Source organism: Mangifera indica, chromosome 19 (assembly GCF_011075055.1).
Source record: "Mangifera indica cultivar Alphonso chromosome 19, CATAS_Mindica_2.1, whole genome shotgun sequence".
In the NCBI taxonomy this organism is placed as follows: Eukaryota; Viridiplantae; Streptophyta; class Magnoliopsida; order Sapindales; family Anacardiaceae; genus Mangifera; species Mangifera indica.
The window spans coordinates 6,248,874-6,269,081 of record NC_058155.1 but is presented as its reverse complement, the minus strand read 5'-3'; the positions used below and the strand labels follow the sequence as shown (position 1 = coordinate 6,269,081).

At 33.1% G+C, this 20,208-nt stretch overlaps 3 protein-coding genes across 9 annotated transcripts; 2 read left to right on the top strand and 1 right to left on the bottom strand.

Moving 5' to 3' along the window:
- Window positions 1–285: 285 nt before the first annotated feature.
- LOC123203159 (cellulose synthase A catalytic subunit 2 [UDP-forming]-like) lies at window positions 286–6,991 on the top strand. Of its 4 annotated transcripts, none has more exons than XM_044619355.1 (14): window positions 286–739; window positions 1,304–1,499; window positions 1,611–1,837; window positions 1,931–2,033; window positions 2,136–2,337; window positions 3,085–3,351; window positions 3,430–3,775; window positions 4,020–4,157; window positions 4,245–4,370; window positions 4,467–4,679; window positions 4,768–5,032; window positions 5,298–5,485; window positions 5,593–5,943; window positions 6,088–6,991. In XM_044619355.1, exons 1-14 carry the CDS (start codon window positions 659–661, stop codon window positions 6,667–6,669), a joined length of 3,285 nt encoding a protein of 1,094 aa, XP_044475290.1. In that variant the 5' UTR covers window positions 286–658; the 3' UTR covers window positions 6,670–6,991. The 4 variants fall into 4 exon arrangements, with proteins under 4 accessions (XP_044475290.1, XP_044475292.1, XP_044475289.1 ...); XM_044619357.1 differs by having other exon boundaries at window positions 288–739; window positions 2,151–2,337; XM_044619354.1 differs by having other exon boundaries at window positions 288–739; window positions 5,292–5,485.
- Window positions 6,992–7,355: 364 nt separating this feature from the next.
- On the bottom strand, window positions 7,356–13,157 carry LOC123203160. Of its 4 annotated transcripts, none has more exons than XM_044619359.1 (6): window positions 13,017–13,148; window positions 12,816–12,918; window positions 8,315–8,433; window positions 8,153–8,233; window positions 7,725–8,072; window positions 7,356–7,644 (listed from the first exon to the last, which is right to left on the bottom strand). In XM_044619359.1, the coding sequence occupies exons 3-6, from the start codon at window positions 8,376–8,378 to the stop codon at window positions 7,595–7,597; spliced, it is 543 nt and encodes a 180-aa protein (XP_044475294.1). In that variant the 5' UTR covers window positions 8,379–8,433; window positions 12,816–12,918; window positions 13,017–13,148; the 3' UTR covers window positions 7,356–7,594. The 4 variants fall into 4 exon arrangements, with proteins under 4 accessions (XP_044475294.1, XP_044475295.1, XP_044475293.1 ...); XM_044619360.1 differs by having other exon boundaries at window positions 13,038–13,145; XM_044619358.1 differs by having other exon boundaries at window positions 12,816–13,157.
- A 3,179-nt stretch (window positions 13,158–16,336) lies between these two features.
- Window positions 16,337–19,125, top strand: LOC123203767 (60S ribosomal protein L3). Its single transcript, XM_044620236.1, has 6 exons — window positions 16,337–16,397; window positions 16,873–16,968; window positions 17,338–17,448; window positions 17,592–17,896; window positions 18,009–18,418; window positions 18,666–19,125. Exons 2-6 carry the CDS (start codon window positions 16,884–16,886, stop codon window positions 18,922–18,924), a joined length of 1,170 nt encoding a protein of 389 aa, XP_044476171.1. The 5' UTR covers window positions 16,337–16,397; window positions 16,873–16,883; the 3' UTR covers window positions 18,925–19,125.
- Window positions 19,126–20,208: the final 1,083 nt, after the last annotated feature.

Genomic DNA, 20,208 nt, shown 5'->3' with positions numbered 1-20,208 from the left:
TTTCGTGGTCAAAACATAAAACACAGCAATAACAAAACATAAACTTACCAAACTGCCCTTCATCTGCAATCGTCTCCGTCTACTGGGTGGTGGGCCCCACCACCGCAGTAAGCTCCGTTACCATCACACGTGATGTGAGTGTACAAATATTTTTATTTTTTGGGATGGGGACTTTGTTTTGGTGAATTGAATTTTTGTTTAGATTCTCTGTAAAAAGTAAATAAAGATCAAAATCTCGTGTCACGGATCAAAGAAAGAGAGACCCTTTTGCTCGACGAAATTGGGTCTCTCAAGAAACGAATCAATCTAACACTCCACCCTCAAAACTAAACAAAGACTTCATTTTTATTTCATATTATTTTATTGCAATGGGACATCAGAGTTTGTTGCTTATAACTGTTGAGCTGGTGTGAGTCTGTGTTAATAGTAGTTTTAGCCCACTCTGGGGGGCAGCCATTTGCAGAAACACCAACCCCACATTATAGAATGAGAAAATATCACAGCTTTGCATATGCGTGTATATATACACCGAGAGAGTGAGAAACGGTGAAGCGAAGGTGGGCTCTTAGCGAGCTGTGAGCGATAAACTAGTGATTTTGTGAGGTGGGTTTGTGTTTGTTTTGAGGGGCATTGAGTGTGTGTTCTGTGTTGTGAATTAATGGCCGCCAACGGGAGGCTTATTGCAGGTTCTCATAACAGGAATGAGTTTGTTCTTATCAATGCCGATGAGGTTGCAAGAGTAAGTGCTCTCTCTTCTACCTCTTCTTCTTCTTCTTCTTCTTAACTGCATTGTTGAGAGATTGAAGGACTGAGGGCTTTAAAGATGTGCTCTTTTTATGTTTTTAGATTGTGGCCTCTTCTCTTGGGATATTGAAGATGCCCGTTTGCTCAAAGGAAGTTTTTGTTTTGAAGATTTGGTCGAAAATCAACTCATTAAAAAACTGAATTTGTTAAGTGTACATGGATCATGTTTCGGCTTAAAAAATTCTCGTTCTTGTTTGGGTAGTTTTCTGCAGCTTGACAGAGTATCATAATCCCAAAATGTTTAATTTATTTTTTTTCATATTTTGGCTGGATTCTAAATAAAAGTTCTTTCATTCATTTTTTAGTTTGTTTTTTGTTTCTAGATTTCGGTGCCAGTCAATGCAATTTCTGCATGAAATATTGTAACTTCGGTCTTGCTTGAGAATCTTAATAAATATGTATATTCTTTGCGAAATTAGCTATTATTCATGTTCATCTTCAGTCATCCGTTTGGTGTTCCGATGTTAATGAATTTTGCCATGGTTATTGTGAATTTCAGGTAACGTTTGTTAAAGAATTGAGTGGTCAGATTTGCCAGATCTGTGGGGATGAAATAGAAGTAGTAGAGAATGGGGAGCCATTTGTTGCCTGTAATGAATGTGCATTCCCTGTGTGTAGACCTTGCTATGAATATGAAAGAAGAGAGGGCAATCAAGCCTGCCCTCAATGCAAAACAAGATACAAACGCTTGAAAGGTTAGCCTCTCACTATCATTTTGGTCAACTGTTTCATTGTTTATAAGAAAACTCCTGTACCAATTCCTTTTTTAAAAACAAATTTTTTCTTGAAACGTGACCAAACTTTAGGGAGTCCTAGAGTAGAAGGGGATGAAGAAGAAGATGATACTGATGATTTGGAGAATGAGTTTGATATTACTAGCAATGACAGAAGAGATCCTCAAAATATTGCTGAGGCTGTACTCTCTGCACGCCTTAATACCGGTCGTGGTTACCAAGCCAAAGTCACTACACCATCTGAGGTGGATTCTGCTTCAGTTGCTGGAGACATCCCTCTTCTGACCTATGGCCAAGAGGTGGATAAATTTTAGTGTCTTGCTATTGGTCAGATGTCCTTAAATATAATTCTGTGTAATTCGTGTGTCTGATAGTAATTGTTATTGATGAAGGATGTTGGGATTTCCTCTGATAAACATGCTCTTATTATTCCACCATTTATGGGTCGTGGAGCGCGGGTTCATCCTATGGCATTTCCTGATTCTTCCATGACTTGTAAGTTTGTTTAATTTCATTAGGTGTAATGTTTGCTATCACTGTTGTGAATGTTATGGGTCACTGCACAAGTTTCTTTTGTTGCTTGGTGTTCATATGTAGACATTGCTGTTACAGTGCCTCCCCGACCTATGGATCCTAAAAAAGATTTGGCAGTATACGGCTATGGAACTGTTGCATGGAAGGAGCGAATGGAGGAGTGGAAGAAAAAGCAAAATGAAAAACTTCAAGTTGTCAAGCATCAAGGGGGAAACAGTGATGGAAACAATGATGGAGATGCACTGGATGACCCTGATTTGCCCATGTAGGTGTATTTTCTTCAGCCTTTATAAAATTATTACATTAATAGGATTTAGCTTGCAGTTTTATTTTTATGAACTTTAGTATAGGACTTTCTTTTAATCAATACTTTTTTGTCCTCTTTTGTTAGTTAAAAATAGGAACTGACTATGATTTACACTGGAAATTAGCTACTTTAATCAGACTGTGGTTAGTGATGATTGCACATCGATATTCACTAACTTTCCACTCTGTTGGTTTAACCAATGCCACTTTAATTGAATGCTTTTCCTATTGCATATCTTATCTTTTCTGGTGTGCCTTCAATTGTCAATGATATTGACCAATGCGATAATCTATCTACTGATATTAGTGAACAACCCTTTGACTTAGTTTCATTCATCTTCATAATCAAGTGAAAATATATTTGCTAACATCATCTTCGGAAGAAAATCTGTCCTTTGCACAAAACATTTATATTTGGTCTGCAGTTCACTGGAAGCTCATATTGCTTCACAGTTGATAACAAAGTGAATAAGGCCCATCTTGTTTTGTAACCAATGGTTTGGACTATTTTCAGCCTTGTGAATGGTCTTAAAGGTATCTGATTTCTCAACTTCTGAGAACTAGGATTTAGTGATTCAGGGTACACTTCTCATGGTTAAACTACTAAAGAAATACACAGCTAAGTCCATGCTTGGATGTTTCTGTTTTTTGTCTTCTTCTCTTGTTTGATTAAGGAAGTTTTGACAATTGTACAATACTTTTATAGGATGGATGAAGGCAGGCAGCCACTCTCAAGAAAATTACCTATACCTTCAAGCAAGATAAATCCATATAGAATTGTTATCATAATCCGGCTTGCGATTCTTGGCCTCTTTTTTCACTACCGACTTCTCCATCCAGTCCATGATGCTTATTGGCTGTGGCTGATATCAGTAATTTGTGAAATTTGGTTTGCCATTTCTTGGATATTTGATCAGCTTCCAAAATGGTACCCAATTGTACGAGAAACATACCTTGATCGCTTGTCATTAAGGTATGGCCTATCTCTGTTGTTGTGTGCATGTTTTTATGATATGAAAATATAGAAATCTGATTTTTAACATATTTTCAGGTATGAGAAAGAAGGAAAGCCATCTGAGTTAGCTGATATAGACATATTTGTAAGTACAGTTGATCCTATGAAAGAGCCTCCGCTTATCACTGCAAACACGGTTCTTTCTATCCTTGCTGTAGATTATCCTGTCGACAAAGTTGCATGCTATGTCTCAGATGATGGTGCTGCCATGCTCACTTTTGAAGCCCTCTCTGAGACATCTGAGTTTGCTAGAAAATGGGTCCCATTCTGCAAGAAGTTCAGTATTGAGCCCCGGGCTCCAGAGTGGTATTTTGCCCAGAAGGTTGATTATTTAAAACATAAAGTAGATCCAACATTTGTCAGGGAACGTCGTGCCGTGAAGGTTTGAAGATTTTCACCTTGTTTTATTTTTCCATTTTCCTGATGCCTTTAGAATTTGACTGCTCTTGAATGTATTAATCTAGAATGTGAAATATAGTTATTAGCATAACATTTGGGTAGGAATAGAAGTCACATATATGGATAAGTATAGGAAACGTTAAGCTTATGACTGTTCTCATCTTGAATTTTGGATTGGTTCCAAACAATGATGTTCTAAGTCTGGTTTTGTCGTTGTGTTGATGCAGAGGGAATATGAGGAGTTTAAAGTTCGCATAAATGGGTTAGTTGCCATGGCACAGAAAGTTCCTGAGGATGGTTGGACAATGCAGGACGGAACTCCATGGCCAGGGAACAATGTAAGGGATCATCCCGGAATGATTCAGGTGAGGCCAGATACCATATGACTGGTTGTTGTCTTATTAAGATTAAAAGTTTCTTCTTTTAATAGTGTTTTTTATTTTTCTTAACAGGTCTTCCTTGGCCATAATGGGGTTCGTGATATTGAAGGAAATGAATTACCTCGTCTCGTTTATGTGTCTCGTGAAAAGAGACCAGGATTTGATCACCACAAAAAGGCTGGAGCCATGAATGCTTTGGTAGAGCTTTCCTCTCTCCATTTTCTTGTCTGAACTGTACTGCTATTGGTTTTTGTTTAATTCTTTCTCTAATTGTTCATTTTTTTGTGGCTTCAGATCCGAGTCTCAGCAATCATATCAAATGCTCCTTACCTGCTGAATGTTGACTGTGATCATTATATAAACAACAGCAAGGCACTTCGTGAAGCAATGTGCTTCATGATGGATCCCACGTCAGGAAAGAAAATCTGTTATGTGCAATTTCCTCAAAGATTTGATGGAATTGATCGTAATGATAGATACTCTAACCGCAATGTTGTATTCTTTGATGTAAGTAAAGATTTTGATATTATTGAAGTCTTGTTGCTCTTGAATTGGCTTTTGAGAGAATCTAATACATTTTCACAATTTAATATAGATTAACATGAAAGGATTGGACGGAATCCAAGGGCCTATTTATGTCGGAACTGGGTGTGTCTTCAGGAGGCAGGCACTCTATGGATACGATGCCCCCATCAAGAAGAAACCTCCAAGGAAGACTTGCAATTGTTTTCCGAAATGGTGCTGCTGTTGTTGCAAATCTAGAAGGAAAAGTAAAAAAGTGAAGTCAAATGAGAAAAAGAAAACCAAGGAAACTTTAAAGCAGATACATGCACTAGAAAATATTGAAGAAGGAATTGAAGGTGAGCAGTGGCTTCAATTTTGCAGCTGAAATTTCATATACAAAATCTTATAAAAGCAGTTTAAAATAGCTGACAATCCAAAACAAACGACAGATATACAATTTGTCCTTTTCCTCACAAAATAGCTCAAATCTCTCCATGTTTAGAGCATTAGTCTGGAATGTGGAGTCTGTGAGCACAAGGAGTCAAGAATTATTTTTTCCTCTGCTAGATTGTAATAAACTTGAGTCATTAATGTTGCTATTGTACTGTGTGACAGGAGTAGATAATGAGAAAGCTCTGATGTCCCAAATAAAGTTTGAGAAGAAATTTGGACAATCACCCGTTTTCATAGCTTCAACACTTATGGAAGATGGTGGAGTTCCTAAGGGAGCTTCATCAGCATCACTCTTGAAAGAAGCCATACATGTGATCAGCTGTGGCTACGAGGACAAAACGGAATGGGGTAAAGAGGTATGCAAGTCACTGTTAAATTTTCTGTAGTTTTATGAGATTTTTCCACCATGTTTGACATCTCTGTCAGTATGTTGTCAGATCGTCTAATTTTAAATTGGTTGCAGGTTGGGTGGATATATGGATCTGTTACAGAAGATATATTAACTGGTTTCAAAATGCACTGCCATGGTTGGCGATCAGTATATTGCATACCCAAAAGGCCTGCTTTCAAGGGTTCAGCTCCTATTAACCTCTCAGATCGACTACATCAGGTTCTCCGGTGGGCTTTGGGATCTGTCGAGATCTTTTTTAGCAGGCATTGTCCGTTATGGTATGGGTTTGGGTGCGGTTTAAAACCATTGGAGCGTTTCTCATATATAAACTCAGTTGTTTACCCCTTGACATCCATTCCCTTGATTGCATATTGTACTTTGCCAGCTATTTGCCTCCTTACTGGGAAGTTCATTGTCCCCGCGGTAAATTTCCTGTTGCACATCATTCTTTAGTGTCCAGAACATCATATTTCTGTTTTTCGATTTCCCATTTGGGCTGGCCAGCTAGATAGATATCTTTCAAGAGAGGCGCCCACTAAAGCATTTTCTTTTTCATGTGGTGTGCAGATTAGCAACTATGCCAGTATAGTTTTCATGGCCATGTTCTTATCCATTGCCGTAACTAGCATCCTTGAAATGCAATGGGGAGGTGTTGGCATACATGACTGGTGGAGAAATGAGCAGTTCTGGGTGATTGGCGGTGTCTCATCACACCTATTTGCTCTCATCCAAGGTCTGCTCAAGGTGTTGGCTGGAGTTAACACAAATTTCACCGTTACCTCCAAAGCAGCGGACGATGGAGAATTTTTTGAGCTCTACCTCTTCAAGTGGACGTCTTTATTGATCCCTCCCTTGTTTTTATTAATCGTAAACATAATTGGAGTCATTATAGGAGTTGCTGATGCCATCAGTAATGGTTATGACTCATGGGGTCCTCTCTTCGGTAGGCTGTTTTTTGCCTTATGGGTCATCATTCATCTTTACCCGTTCCTCAAAGGGTTCATGGGAAAACAGGACAGGATTCCGACAATCATCGTGGTCTGGTCAATACTTTTAGCTTCAATTTTCTCCCTTCTATGGGCAAGAGTCAACCCGTTCGAGTCAAGAGGTGGTGTTGTATTAGAAGTTTGTGGGTTGGATTGCAACTGAGATATGGTATACAAAGTTTACACAGTTTACTTTCATGTAGAAAAGTTTCTTGATAATTGCATAAAGCAGGCTACAATTTTCAGTTCAAAGCGAAGTCAGTATAACACAGTACTGTTGCTGAAAGAAAACTTAAAGAAGGTATGCCGGAAAGGAAAATGGCAGCTGCTTGTTTGTAGATACAGAAAGGATTGGGGTGGTTTGAGATGGATATTTGTTTTGCCAAAGCTTTCATTAATTCTTTCTTTTTTCTTTACACGTGGATTTTGTTGTTTTTAAGGATTTGAACTCATAAGATGATGCCTGTAATCTCAAAGTGAACATTTTAAAAAAAAAAAAAGTTTAGTTTCATTCATAGTTTTTAATAAAGGACCTCAATATTAAGTTTCATCTTATTCTCCACTTGGAATGGGATTAAATTAAAATTTCCATACCAAGAAATGGCTAACTATAATTACAATTGGTAATGAGGGAGTTAGATCGATTTGTCAAGTTTAAATCTTGAAATGTTGTCAAGTTTAAATCTTGAAATGTTGCTGAGGAGATTTGAATCCTCTCATATTTAGAATATCAAGTTTCTAATCTTTCAAATTACTTTTTACGATTCATTCAGTTAGTTTTCCTACTAATCAATACACAATTAGTTAGTTTTCCTACTAATCAATACGCATTGCCCACATTGTGACTTCTTCGAAACGAAATCAAATTAACCAACTACATCTGTCTCATTTGGAGGTCCCCCAGAGCTCTCCTCTTTGACAATGCCTTTTGTGTTGTGATATTACCTGTTTTCCCTCTCATGGTGCTCAATGCATTTCTTTCATGTCGTGTAAGGGGAGCTTCAGTGTCCTCTGAATCAAAGTACTTTTACTGTTCTATTTCCGGATTGACAAATTCGATTTCTTAGCAAATAAGGACTTGCTTCCCCTTATGGTATCTGGACTAAATCTGATCTCCATGCATCTCTAGGAGAAGTCTCTGTGAGGCAATTCAAGAAAGTAAAATCATATTCAAACTAATGTCTTTTGCTATAAGTTACTCAGAAAACATTGCAGTACCTCCAGCCGGAGATGAATTTGTATTCTCAAGCTTGAGAGATTCATTTTCACAATTCTGGCCATTGGAAGTGCCACGGATGATAGAAAGCTCATGTTCATGAAGGGGCTCTTCAGGAACTTGTGGAGCTGCTACTTTTTCAACAATCAGTTCATTTTCTTTTTCCCCGGCATCCTCACTTTTCAAGTTGGTTTCTGAGGCCTGTGCAGCAGAATTTTCAGTTCCGTTCTGTTCTCCAAACCCCCAAAACAAGCTCATTTCATGACTGGTGAATATGCGTGATTCAGCAACAACCACCAAGGCTTTATTATCTTCCCGGAAGAGCGAAGTGGCGTCGCTGTAACTCTTGTCTGTAAAATGAAGAGAATGAATCAGTGTTTATTGTGCTGCTATTATGACACCTAAATTCTCAACCTTATAAGAACTATACCTCTGTCTTCATTAAACATTTGTGCTCTTTCTACACCATTGCTATGTTTTTCACTGTGTACCACATGTTCATTCATTTCTTCTGCATTTCAACAAAAATGAGGCTGAGACACCATTTTTCAAGTTCATATGCATATGTAACACATACTTACAATGAACATACTCTTGGTTGTTTTCAGGCAATCCACTTGGCTCTTGCGATCCTTCATTATCATAGATGGGTTCATCTAAAACAGCTAGGTGAGTATGATACTCCCGCTCACCAATTTGATTTGCTGTAATCTGTTCATCACCATGTTTGTCAGTGACTAAATTTTCTTTTATCTCCATGGCATCCTCACAATACTGAGTCATCAAATTGGCTTCCAATAACCTCCCAGTATCTTCTTGAACATCAACTTGATCTCCCTAAAATCCTCTTCATTTCCCAACTGCTGGAATTCGGAGGTTCTATTTTTGCTTATTCCTGGTAAACAATCAGGTAAAGTTTGATTGTGTTGTGTTTAGTCTGTAACTAGTGGAAAACATCAAAGGCCTCTCTATTCACCTCAATCTTCTCATTTATTCTTGTCCCCTCCATTTTTCTTCGACCTCCACTCATATTAGTGCGAAAAAAAAATCATGTTCTTTCCATTTTCCCTCATTAATCTTGCCACTCTCTTTCTTCTTTATGTTGAGTTGCGATTCAGATCTAAGTTCCATGATGTTAAGACAAAACAACACTAATTTTCTTGCTGGGAAAATTCAAAAACGTGCTTGTTCATATTCGCCTTCTTTGACTTCGTCATCAATCATTCAGAATTATCAGCTTATGAAAAGATATTTTTGTGTCAAACTTTAAGTGGGAAAATATAATTAAATACACAAAAAAATAAAAATTTACACATAATTATAGTAAAAAGATGCTGCTAATCTTGTAATACTAAACATTGTTTTGTAACCATCAATCTATGTTCAACCTTAAAGCTTTTGCCATTCTTTTTTCTCTTGGGCTATATTATATTATGCTATGTACTTATCTTGGTTTATATTAGGTTTAGGATCCACTTATAACAGGTTGATCCGATCCGTTTGTAATTAGCTGTCATTGGGCTGTTGAGGTGATAATTAGACACATATATAAATGTCTCAAATTTTTATTTACAATGAGTAAATACACTTTTATTGTCAAACATACTTTCTGTTGAGAAATTAGCTTTAGCAAACACAGATTTAAAGAAGCAAGAGATATAAGAGTTCTTATGAAAATACATTTTGATTAAAAGAATTTAATTGTTAATATATTTCTCAATTTTGTTATAATATTATTTTGGATTTGAAAATAATTTACAAAATATAATCTATGATAGATATAAATGAAATGTATACAGCCCAATTAAAAAGTGTAGAGGTAAGACAAAGTGGAAGTGGTTTTGGAATTGGGTATTGAACTATGGGTTGATCTAATAAAAGGATTTATGCCCATGAGTTGATATAAGTATTCTAACACAGATGGTTTACTCAGTATCATGCAACCCCACTTGGATATTAACACTCGGATATTAATCATCCCCCTGTAAGATCTACCATCTTGAAAAAGCCTGGTATCAACTTAAAAATGCTTTTATAACATGGTTTGCAAAATTCAGCTCCACCGATAATGTTCTGTTTGTTTATAGAAGTGAAAAGGAATATACTATTTTATTATTATATATAAATGATCAAAGTATCATTATATTGAAATAATCTCAAAGTGAACAATTCAAAATGAAAGTTCTTAGATGTTTTAAGTTATTTTTTGGGGTTTGAGGTTTCTTTTGACAGTTTCAGTTATAATATATTTCAAGTCAACCATATTACTCATCTTTTGTCTTGTGTTAGCATGATAAAATTATCACCACTCCACTTGAGATCATTGTCAAACTTTTATCTGTAGAGAAAACCATTTTTTATATCAACAATTTGTTAGAAGTCTTACCTATTTAACAACCACTCAACCGGAATAATATATATTATTCATATTATTAGTCAATTCACGTTTACTCTTCGTACTACTCACTTTACGACAATATTTTGTATCTTTCTATCTATAAAAAACACCTTTGTTATATGATCTTCATTTATTTGTTTAATCTTCATTAGTATTACGTGCATATTCTAATGTTGCCAAAACAGATGATTTTACAACTATTAGTTATTATTTCTTTTTATAAAATTCTCTTATTTGTTAACACAGTAAGAAACAATCGATAGTTTCTTAATTGAGTACAAAAGCATAATATATAACACTTGCATACATTACTTTTGAACTTGTTTGGTTACAATAGTTGTTGCAAGATATGAGTCTTTCAATCAAATGCTACAAAACATATATTGTGACAATCAAATGTTATGTCAATTGTCTCCAATAATATTTTTCATATGCACACTAAGCACATTGATATAGATTATCATTTTGTTACAGAACTTTCAAAACTTATATTGATCAAACAACAAACATTTTCAATAAGACCAATCATCTTGAACAATTTCATAACGTACATTACAAACCCAATTGCACAAATTATTTGCCTTCTTGAATTTGAAAGATGTTATAATATATTCTAAATTAATGGTTTCTTATTTTAGAATATATTTTAAATATACAGTTTCATGTAATTATATTTCTTTTAAATATATAGTTTTTTGTTACATATAATGTATATTTATTATAGTGATTTTTTTTCTTTTATACAAAATTTAGAATATGTATAAATTCATTTATCATTTAGATAGTTTTATATTCAATCAATACAATTTATTCATAAAATATCTCAAAAGTAAGGGTTGGCAACTATGATAAAAAATTAGTAAAACTTCAATTTTATAGGTGAATCGACATTTTAAAACTAATAAGGTGCAAACATACTATGAAAAATATGAATAAATTGTATTCTTAGTATATAAAATTTTCTGAATCACATATGAATTTATACATCTAAATCATATATAAAGAAACAAAAATCTACATAATCATTTCATAAGAAAACAAAAATCTACTGCAATCACATAGTTTTGAATGATAAAAAATGGAACATAATCAATATATGATTTTCCGATAATATATAAGAGAAAACTATATATTTAAAGGATATTCAAAGATGAAATAGAGAAGGTGTGCCAATGAATTGTATAAGTTTTTATCATCGAGTGATTGATATTTTGAGATATTAATTAAAATAATCAATTATTTTTGTCTTTTATATATATACCCATATGTTTTTTATTATATAAATATAATCACTTTTAAATTTAATTTTATCTTTAGAAAAATAAAATTCTAAAATTTAAGATAAACTGGATATGTTCACTAAATAGATTGATCAGCTTTTAAATTTTAAAATTTTTGAAAATTGATTGATTGAATGATTGGCTCGCCGACCAACCAATTTTTATATTTAAAAATTGGTTGACCGATCAACCAACCATCTAACCAACTAATTTTTAAAAATTTTATTAATTTTAAATTTTTAAATTTTTAAAAATTAGTTGATCAGATAATTGATTGATCGATCAACCAATTTTCATATTTATAAATTGATTGATCGACGAGTCGATCAATCAATTTTTAATTAAATAAAATCAATTAGCCCAATAGGCTTGACCAACCAATTTTCTTTTAAAAAGTTAGTTGATAGCCAACCAATATTTAAAATATTGATTGACTGCCAATTTTTCTTTTTATTGAAAAAATTGATTGATCATTAATTTTTCAAATAAAAATTTATCTACTCAAATTTTTATTTCAAATTGAGAGATATTAATTAAAATACCTATTTTTTAATTTTTTATATATATACAAAACTACTTTTATTTGACTTTTATATATATATATATATATATATATACGTACCAACTAACCAATATCCAATCAAAAATTGGTAACCAACCAATTTTACTTAATTAAAAATTGGTTGGCCAACCGACGTTTTAAGAAATTTTAAAATAAAAAATTGATTAATAAGATAGATGACCAATTGATCAATCAAATTTTAAATATAATAATTGATTGATTGACCATCCAGCCATCCAATCAATCAATTTTCAAAAATTTTAAAATTTAAAAACCAATCAACTTATCTGACCAACGCATCCAACTAATCTCAAATTTCAAAATCTTTTATTTTTAAAAACAAAATTAAATTAAAAGATGATTATATTTGTATAATAAAAAAATATAATGATACATATAAAAGATAAAAAATTGATTATTTTAATTAATATTCCCTCATTTTCAAAGGATAAAAATATATCATTTCTCAAATTAATGTTCTTATTAATCTCATTAAATATAATTTCTAAAAGAACTGGTTAATAAAGTTTATCAAACATATTTTTATATATATAAAATGTTGATAAATTTTAGTCTTAAAATTTTTTACAAAAAAATAAACAAATACAAGTTTACTATACGAGCAAGCATCATTTAAAAAAAAAAAATGTCTACTCAAGTCTCTCTTATATCAAATTTTTGTCAATTAAAACTTCAAATTTATGCAAATTTGAAATGAAATTGATCCTGGTTAGACAGAAATTTAAAGCAATCGGAAGAAAAATAATAGATTACCAAGTTCTTTTGGAGAGAGCAATTTTCATGTCAAACACAAATGAAAAAAAAAAAAAGTGTTTGGAATTCGAAAACATACGAGGGTTGAGCGAGCAAATCCGTTCAGCCAATCTTAATAAAATAAATAAGAGTGAGTCAGAAATCTCGTGTGGAAAGTGCTGCTCATAGCACCATTAAGGGAGCTGCGTTCGCACAGTAATTTCATCACTCTCTTTGCAAGTAGATATACTTGTTCGATGCATAGAATTGTAAAACAAAAATAAAAACAAACGCTACGAACCTTAATTGATTGTCGTCTCACCTGAGCTCAATGAGAAAATCACTGCGGCTTTGAGCTTTGCTCGAGATGTTGCGGCTTTTTATAGTAGCGGTGATTGATGCTTTAAACCCTAATCATCCTCCGCCTCTTTACATTAGCTCTTAAACGACAGCGTTTTTTTTTTAGGTATTTTTTAAAAGTTTATTCTAAGTTAATTTCAAAATCGCCCCCAAGATTTTAAAGATTTGACTCCCTCTGGTATTTGGTTTGGTATAATCCTTTACCAAACTGTCCATTATATTTAAAAAGTAAAGGGAAAATCACCCAATAATCTGATCCCGTTTAAACAACTTAACAATGGGAGGTTGAAAAGGAAATCTCCTGTTATTTTATAAGGGTAAATTTGAAAATTTTTTATATTAAAATTAGGGACATTGAAATTTTTACCACACATGAATTTTGCTTATATAAATCTATCACTCTTTTTACTCTTAAAGGATTTGTATCACAAAAACTGCACACATCCTAAAATACATTTGCATTCGACCAAACTCTGAATCAGTGTAAGATGACCATTCACACGTGAAATAACAGGATAGGCGACCTTTTCTTTTTCCTTCATGTGTGAGCCTCATTTCAGTCACAAAAAAATACACAAATATGCAACCACCCTTGAGCAGATTTTATTTTCCATTTTTTACTGAAAATAAACCTCTAACATAGGTAAATAAACTTAAAAAAATAATTGGAAATTTTTGAAGAATAGGTAGATCAAGTCCCCTCGTCCAGGTAATCTCGCCTAGGGCAAGCAACCTAGCCTATCTGTTGTTCTTCACCAGAAACAAGTTTTTCTAATTTAACATATCATAAACACATCATTCCACCTAATTTAATTAATTTTTCCGATTGAAACTGTTATTGATCTAAGTAATTTAATTGGCACAGAACAACATTAAAATCTCATTTCCTATAAATTTCACAGTTTGTCTATTAGATTTTTTTTGTTTTCAATTATAAAATAAAAAAAAATATAAGATTAGGGATTTGAATCACCACTGACTTGGATTTAAATGAATTTTATGGAAAATCTTAGCAATAAAAAACTTGCTATTTTGTGATCAATAGTCAGACCTTCTTTTTTGATGAGTTAAAAAGTCTTTTCTTTTAAGGTTAAAGATAAAGGTAATTTTGGTATTATATAAACTTTGTAATATCAATGTTTAGTAAATAAAATGAGTGGTAATTCTATATAAACAAAGTGTTTTGGTGGTAAAAATTTCAAAATCCCTTAAAATTATGTAAGTCATCCTACATTGAAATTTGTCTCTCCCAGAATTAACAAATCAGTCCCATGTCTTGTATAATTAATGTCTCAAACTCTTTTCTTCAATAAATCAATTTCAAAAGTTGAATTTGTGAAATATTGTAATGGTGGTTCTTGGGGTTTATTTTGTAGTTTAGTGGTGTTTATGAGGTGGGTACTTAAACCAAAACCTATATAAGCAACAATTCATCATGTTATGTAGTCAATACAAAACCATAAGACCATATATACGTCATTGCCTAGTGTTGGACTTGAACAGAGCTTACTCAAGCTTGAAATCTGGCTCAGTTGAACTTAAATAGAGTTCGAGTTATGAGGTTTAACTTATTCTGAAATCAAGCTAAATTTGAGTTAGAGAGAGTTTGATTTGATTTGACTTACAAACTAAGTGGATGACTTGATTTGGTTCAAAATTGGTTTATAGCACGATTTAAATTATGTTAAGTAGTTGTTAAATGACGTCGTTTTGTTAGTGAGTCATGAATTCAAAACATGAATCTGAGTCACATATTCGAATTATGTATTTAAACTATAAATGTGAGTTAAATTTGAACCGAACTTAAATTGAATCATTTTCATTCGAACCGAACTTGAACTACCTTTAATATTAGCTTGATGAACTTGAGCCAAACTCAAGTCAAATTATTTTTCATTTGAGCGGAATTCAAGTCAAGGTATGTTTGGGTTCTACTTAGTTTGTATCCACCGCTATTCTTGAGTCTTGAAGAAGCCACACTAGGTTAGCAAGGCAAGGGATTCAAAATATAAATATAAAATCCTGACAAGTTATTTAAGTGGCAAAAGTGGGACACTTGAAAAAAAGAGTTTAGGTTCAAAATTTATTGACAGTATATTAAAATTAAAATTTTGATTTATTTAATATAGTGATTATGGAATAGGTTATTGAATTCAGGGTTTTACCTGTTTAGTATGATCGATTCAATCTTGAAAAAATAGTTTAACTTAAGTAAGAATCCTCATTAACAAAAAAAAATTATAAATATAAAGTTTTAAATATCACTAATTTTTTCCCTTAATTTTACTAAAGTTGTTAAAAATAAAGGAGAGTAAACCCTCAAAAGTTGTTAAAATACTGAAATTGAGTATTTACAATGGACTAAGAAGTGAGAAAAACAAGGAGGAGATAAAAGGGAGGAAAAAGAAGATTAAGATTTTAATGTGCTAGTCATAACACTATGTAAATTGCAAATTAGTGTTAGGGAAAAACTTGGTAAAATACAACATATATTAAGGGTATTTTAGTTATTTTATATATTTTAAAATTATTGATGACAAAAATTAAACATTATGGGTAATATAGTAATTGCATACTCTCCATCAATGTTGTTGTCGATTCTTAGCTTATAAAATTAGATTTTCGATATAAAATAAGAACTATACATTTGAAAGGTAGGACAACATTTTAAAACCAAACCTAAGGTGAAAAATATAATTTACTCAAATAAAAATAAACGCATAGGTGCTTGTGGCAGAGTTTAAACCTAAGCTTTGTCACAACAAATCACATGTATAATTGTTTAATGTAGCATTTATTTAAAAAAAATCATAAATTTTCTGGATAATTGTTTAATTCAAAAATAGGTGAAAATAGTTTATTGAATTTATATATTACAAATAAGTAATGTATAATTTTATATAGAAATAATAACGTATCAGTATACAATTAAATAATTTATTATTAGAAATAAAGTAACACCTTATTATATGATAATATATTATTATTTGTGTATAGAATTATATATATTATTTGTATGCATAATTGTATTGCATTATAAATATGTAGATACCACATATACTTTCAAAATAAACCAAATATATTTTTTACTTGGTTTGTTAAAAGAGAGTGAAAATAGAGGTTCAAATTTTGTTTACTTTGTTTCTACAATGCTGCTAACGAAGCTCAGATCCTAAAATTAAAATAATTTTAAACTCAGGGGTACAATGTAATTTAAGAAACGTATGGGGTACATTGTAAATCCGTTATTATATAAATCACATCAACTAGGGTTTTAGCCTCTCAGCGGTTAGAGCAAGAGGAAGCAGCTGCCGCAGCTCAGGTTCCGTCTCTCTTCATCCCATTGTTTACTTGATTGAGCAACTGCTTGCGTGTGTTTGGTTACTGAGAAAGTGAAGGAATGCAATGGAAAATGTCTTTTGAATCTCATTTAGATATCTGTAGAATTTTATCAGTGTCTTCATAATGTTTCTCATTTGATATTGTTTAGTTTTTTCCGTTCACTTTCTCAGCAACCTAATGTGCTATCATTTTCTTTTCTTATGTTGGTGATCACCTGTATACATTTGTGATTCACGACTTCGTTAGCGATTATGAATCAATTAGATTCCATTTTTTTTTCTTGTAACAGTTTTAAATCAGTTGAATGTTTGGCACGTAACAATGATCATAGCATTACCAAAATGAGAGATTGTAGGGTTTTTTTAAAGTTGAATATATGTGAATGATGTTTGTATTTTTTTTTTTGGATAAATGGATATTTACTGATTGTCTGTTCTGGTATTTCTGTGTTATAGAAAAGGAGAAAATGTCTCACAGGAAGTTTGAGCACCCAAGGCATGGTTCCCTTGGATTTCTTCCAAGGAAGCGTGCCGCTCGCCACAGAGGAAAAGGTATAACTTTGGTTTTCTTTTTTTTATAATGAATATCTGACAATGTTATCTAAATCAGTAGTCCGTTCCATTATTTTCAAATTCTGTTATTATATCAAGTCAGAATTTAGGATTCAAGGTTTCAAGGGATGTTTTTTGTTAGATGCATAGTAATGGAGGCTGAGTTTCTTGCCTACTGAAGAAGACTGGAGCCTTAGTGAGGGCTCATTTTGAATTCAATTTTGGGATTTTTGTTGAAAAAGAAATAAAAATGTTTCTTTCTTGGTTGATGATCTGGCTTCTGTCTTACAACATATTTCCCTATTAGTTTCATAACCTGCAGTGCAAATATTTTATCAGTCTAAGTTTATGTATTTTGTATATTTACAGTGAAGGCTTTTCCCAAGGATGATCCAAGCAAGCCCTGCAGGCTCACTGCCTTCCTTGGATACAAGGCTGGTATGACCCACATTGTCAGGGATGTCGAGAAACCTGGATCTAGTAAGTCAATATCTTCATTTATCATATTGTTCAGATTTCACATTTCAGTGGAGTTATCTCAGATTTAAATCTTTTTTTATTATTTTGAAATTTGAATTATTATATTGCTATATTTATCTAAACATATGTTATTCTTTGTTTAGAGCTTCATAAGAAGGAAGCTTGTGAGGCTGTGACCATCATTGAAACTCCTCCATTGGTGGTTGTTGGTGTTGTGGGATATGTGAAGACACCACGTGGTCTCCGCTCGTTGAACACTGTATGGGCTCAGCATCTGAGTGAGGAAGTGAGAAGAAGGTTCTACAAGAATTGGTGCAAGTCCAAGAAGAAGGCCTTCACTAAATACTCAAAGCAATACGAGTCAGAAGAGGGGAAGAAGAACATTCAAGCACAGCTGGAGAAGATCAAGAAATATGCAACTGTTGTCCGAGTTTTGGCTCACACTCAGGTTGTAATCCTTTGATTGATTAACTAAGTTTCCCCTGTGAAATAATTAATTTATTTCCCTTCATCCATGACACTAGACTAATACATTAATTTTGTTGAGCAATGTGCTACAGATTAGGAAAATGAAGGGTCTGAAGCAGAAGAAAGCTCATCTTATGGAGATCCAGGTCAACGGTGGAACCATCGCACAGAAGGTTGACTATGCATATGGCTTCTTTGAAAAGCAAATCCCCATTGATGCTGTTTTCCAGAAGGATGAAATGATTGACATCATTGGTGTCACTAAGGGTAAGGGTTATGAAGGTGTTGTCACTCGGTGGGGTGTCACCCGCCTTCCTCGCAAAACCCACAGGGGTCTGCGCAAGGTAGCTTGTATTGGTGCTTGGCATCCTGCTAGAGTCTCATTTACAGTTGCCCGAGCTGGTCAGAATGGATACCACCACCGTACGGAAATGAACAAGAAAATTTACAAACTTGGCAAGGCTGGGCAGGAGTCCCACGCTGCCATTACTGAATATGACAGGTCAGTTTCATGTCTAATGATAATAAGTGAGATTTCTTTTGCCTGAAAATTTACTTTGATCCTTGTTATACTCATTACATAATAATATAGCTGAATTACTTGTATTTAAACTATGATAGATTTCATTAATTGCCTATTGTTTGATTAGTTCTTGGATATTCAATTTTTGGACATCCTACGTTTTGATTATGGTTATTGGATTTTTGTTTTCTGATTTCAACATCTTTGGCCATGTGTAATTATTTAGGACTGAGAAGGACATTACCCCAATGGGTGGCTTCCCGCACTATGGTGTAGTGAAGGATGATTACATTATGATTAAGGGATGCTGTGTTGGACCAAAGAAGAGGGTGGTTACTCTTCGCCAATCACTACTTGCACAGACATCTCGATTGGCTCTTGAGGAAATCAAACTCAAGTTTGTGGACACCTCCTCCAAGTTTGGTCATGGCCGATTCCAGACAACACAGGAGAAACAGAAGTTCTATGGACGCATGAAGGCATGATGACATACAGAAGGCCATTACTCTGGGTCGTCATAGTTGATTAGGTGCTTTTTTGGTTTCTTCATAATTGACATTGTCTCTTAAAGACGATTTTCTGAGTATTGCTTCATTTAGTCCTTTTTTCCGGACATGAGAAGGGTTTGGAACAATTGTGGTCCTGTTTTGTTTCAATGGAGATTTTAATATTTTGAATTTTTTAAATTACTGTCCGTATTTAAATGGCATATTGAAAAGAATATGTTCTTTGTGATTAGGGTTTGAAAAATTCTGGGTTTTTAAGTAAGATTCTTAGGATTTCTAAAAGTCATCAAATTTGGAAAATTTGTATGATTAATTTTCTGCAGAATTGCTTTATGTAATTTTGAACCTTTCTATAGTTCGATCTTCATCCTATTAAAAATTGTTCACAGCAGCCAAAACTTTAATAACTGTGCAGGTTTGATTCAAAATATAATTTTAATGATTATTTAATAAAGCGTGATTATTAAAAACAACCATATTTAGGGGGTTGCACAAAAGTTATCAAATTTTTGAGGACTAAACTTATCACCAATAGATCGCTAACCAACCAAAGTGCTCTCTATGAGTTTTCTATCAGTTGTTTGCCACTTTCAAAACCAAACGTCCATTTTGGATCAACAATTCGGGTACTAAAATGCCAACAAACACATTCACCCTACAAACCTTAGAATGAATGTTCCATCGTTTTGCTTGTGATCATCGGTCAAATTTTTACAACTTTATGTAATTATGCTGCATATTAATCATTATTACGTGAGAAAATATTATGTTAATATTGATTATTTTTTATTTATGTTTGAGGGCTTTCGATTGAAATTTATAGTTTTTGAGATTGTTTAATTAATTTTAGTTGAATTTGTTTGTGATTCACAGAATATGGGGTTGATTTCCGTTGATTTTTGGTTGCAAATCCAAATTTAGCATACACACGAGGAAGGCCAAACTTCGAAATAGGGATTTTTTTTGGGAAAAAAAAACTAGTGGGCTCTTTAGTGATTTTTCTATTTAACAGTAGAATGCATGAAACAGAGTACATGTAAAAATTAAAAACTAAAGGCCAAACAAATTTTTTACGTTGTGTTTAACCCAAGATCCGAGATTTCACGCTAGAAAGTCTGGCACATATGCAAAACTTACTATATGTGATAAAATGATGACTATAGAGATAGGGAAATATATTGTAATATCCCTTTGTAATGTTAGTAAGTTTAAATATGGAGGTGTATGTGCTAATCTTAACATCTAAGGGGGTCAAAGGACTAT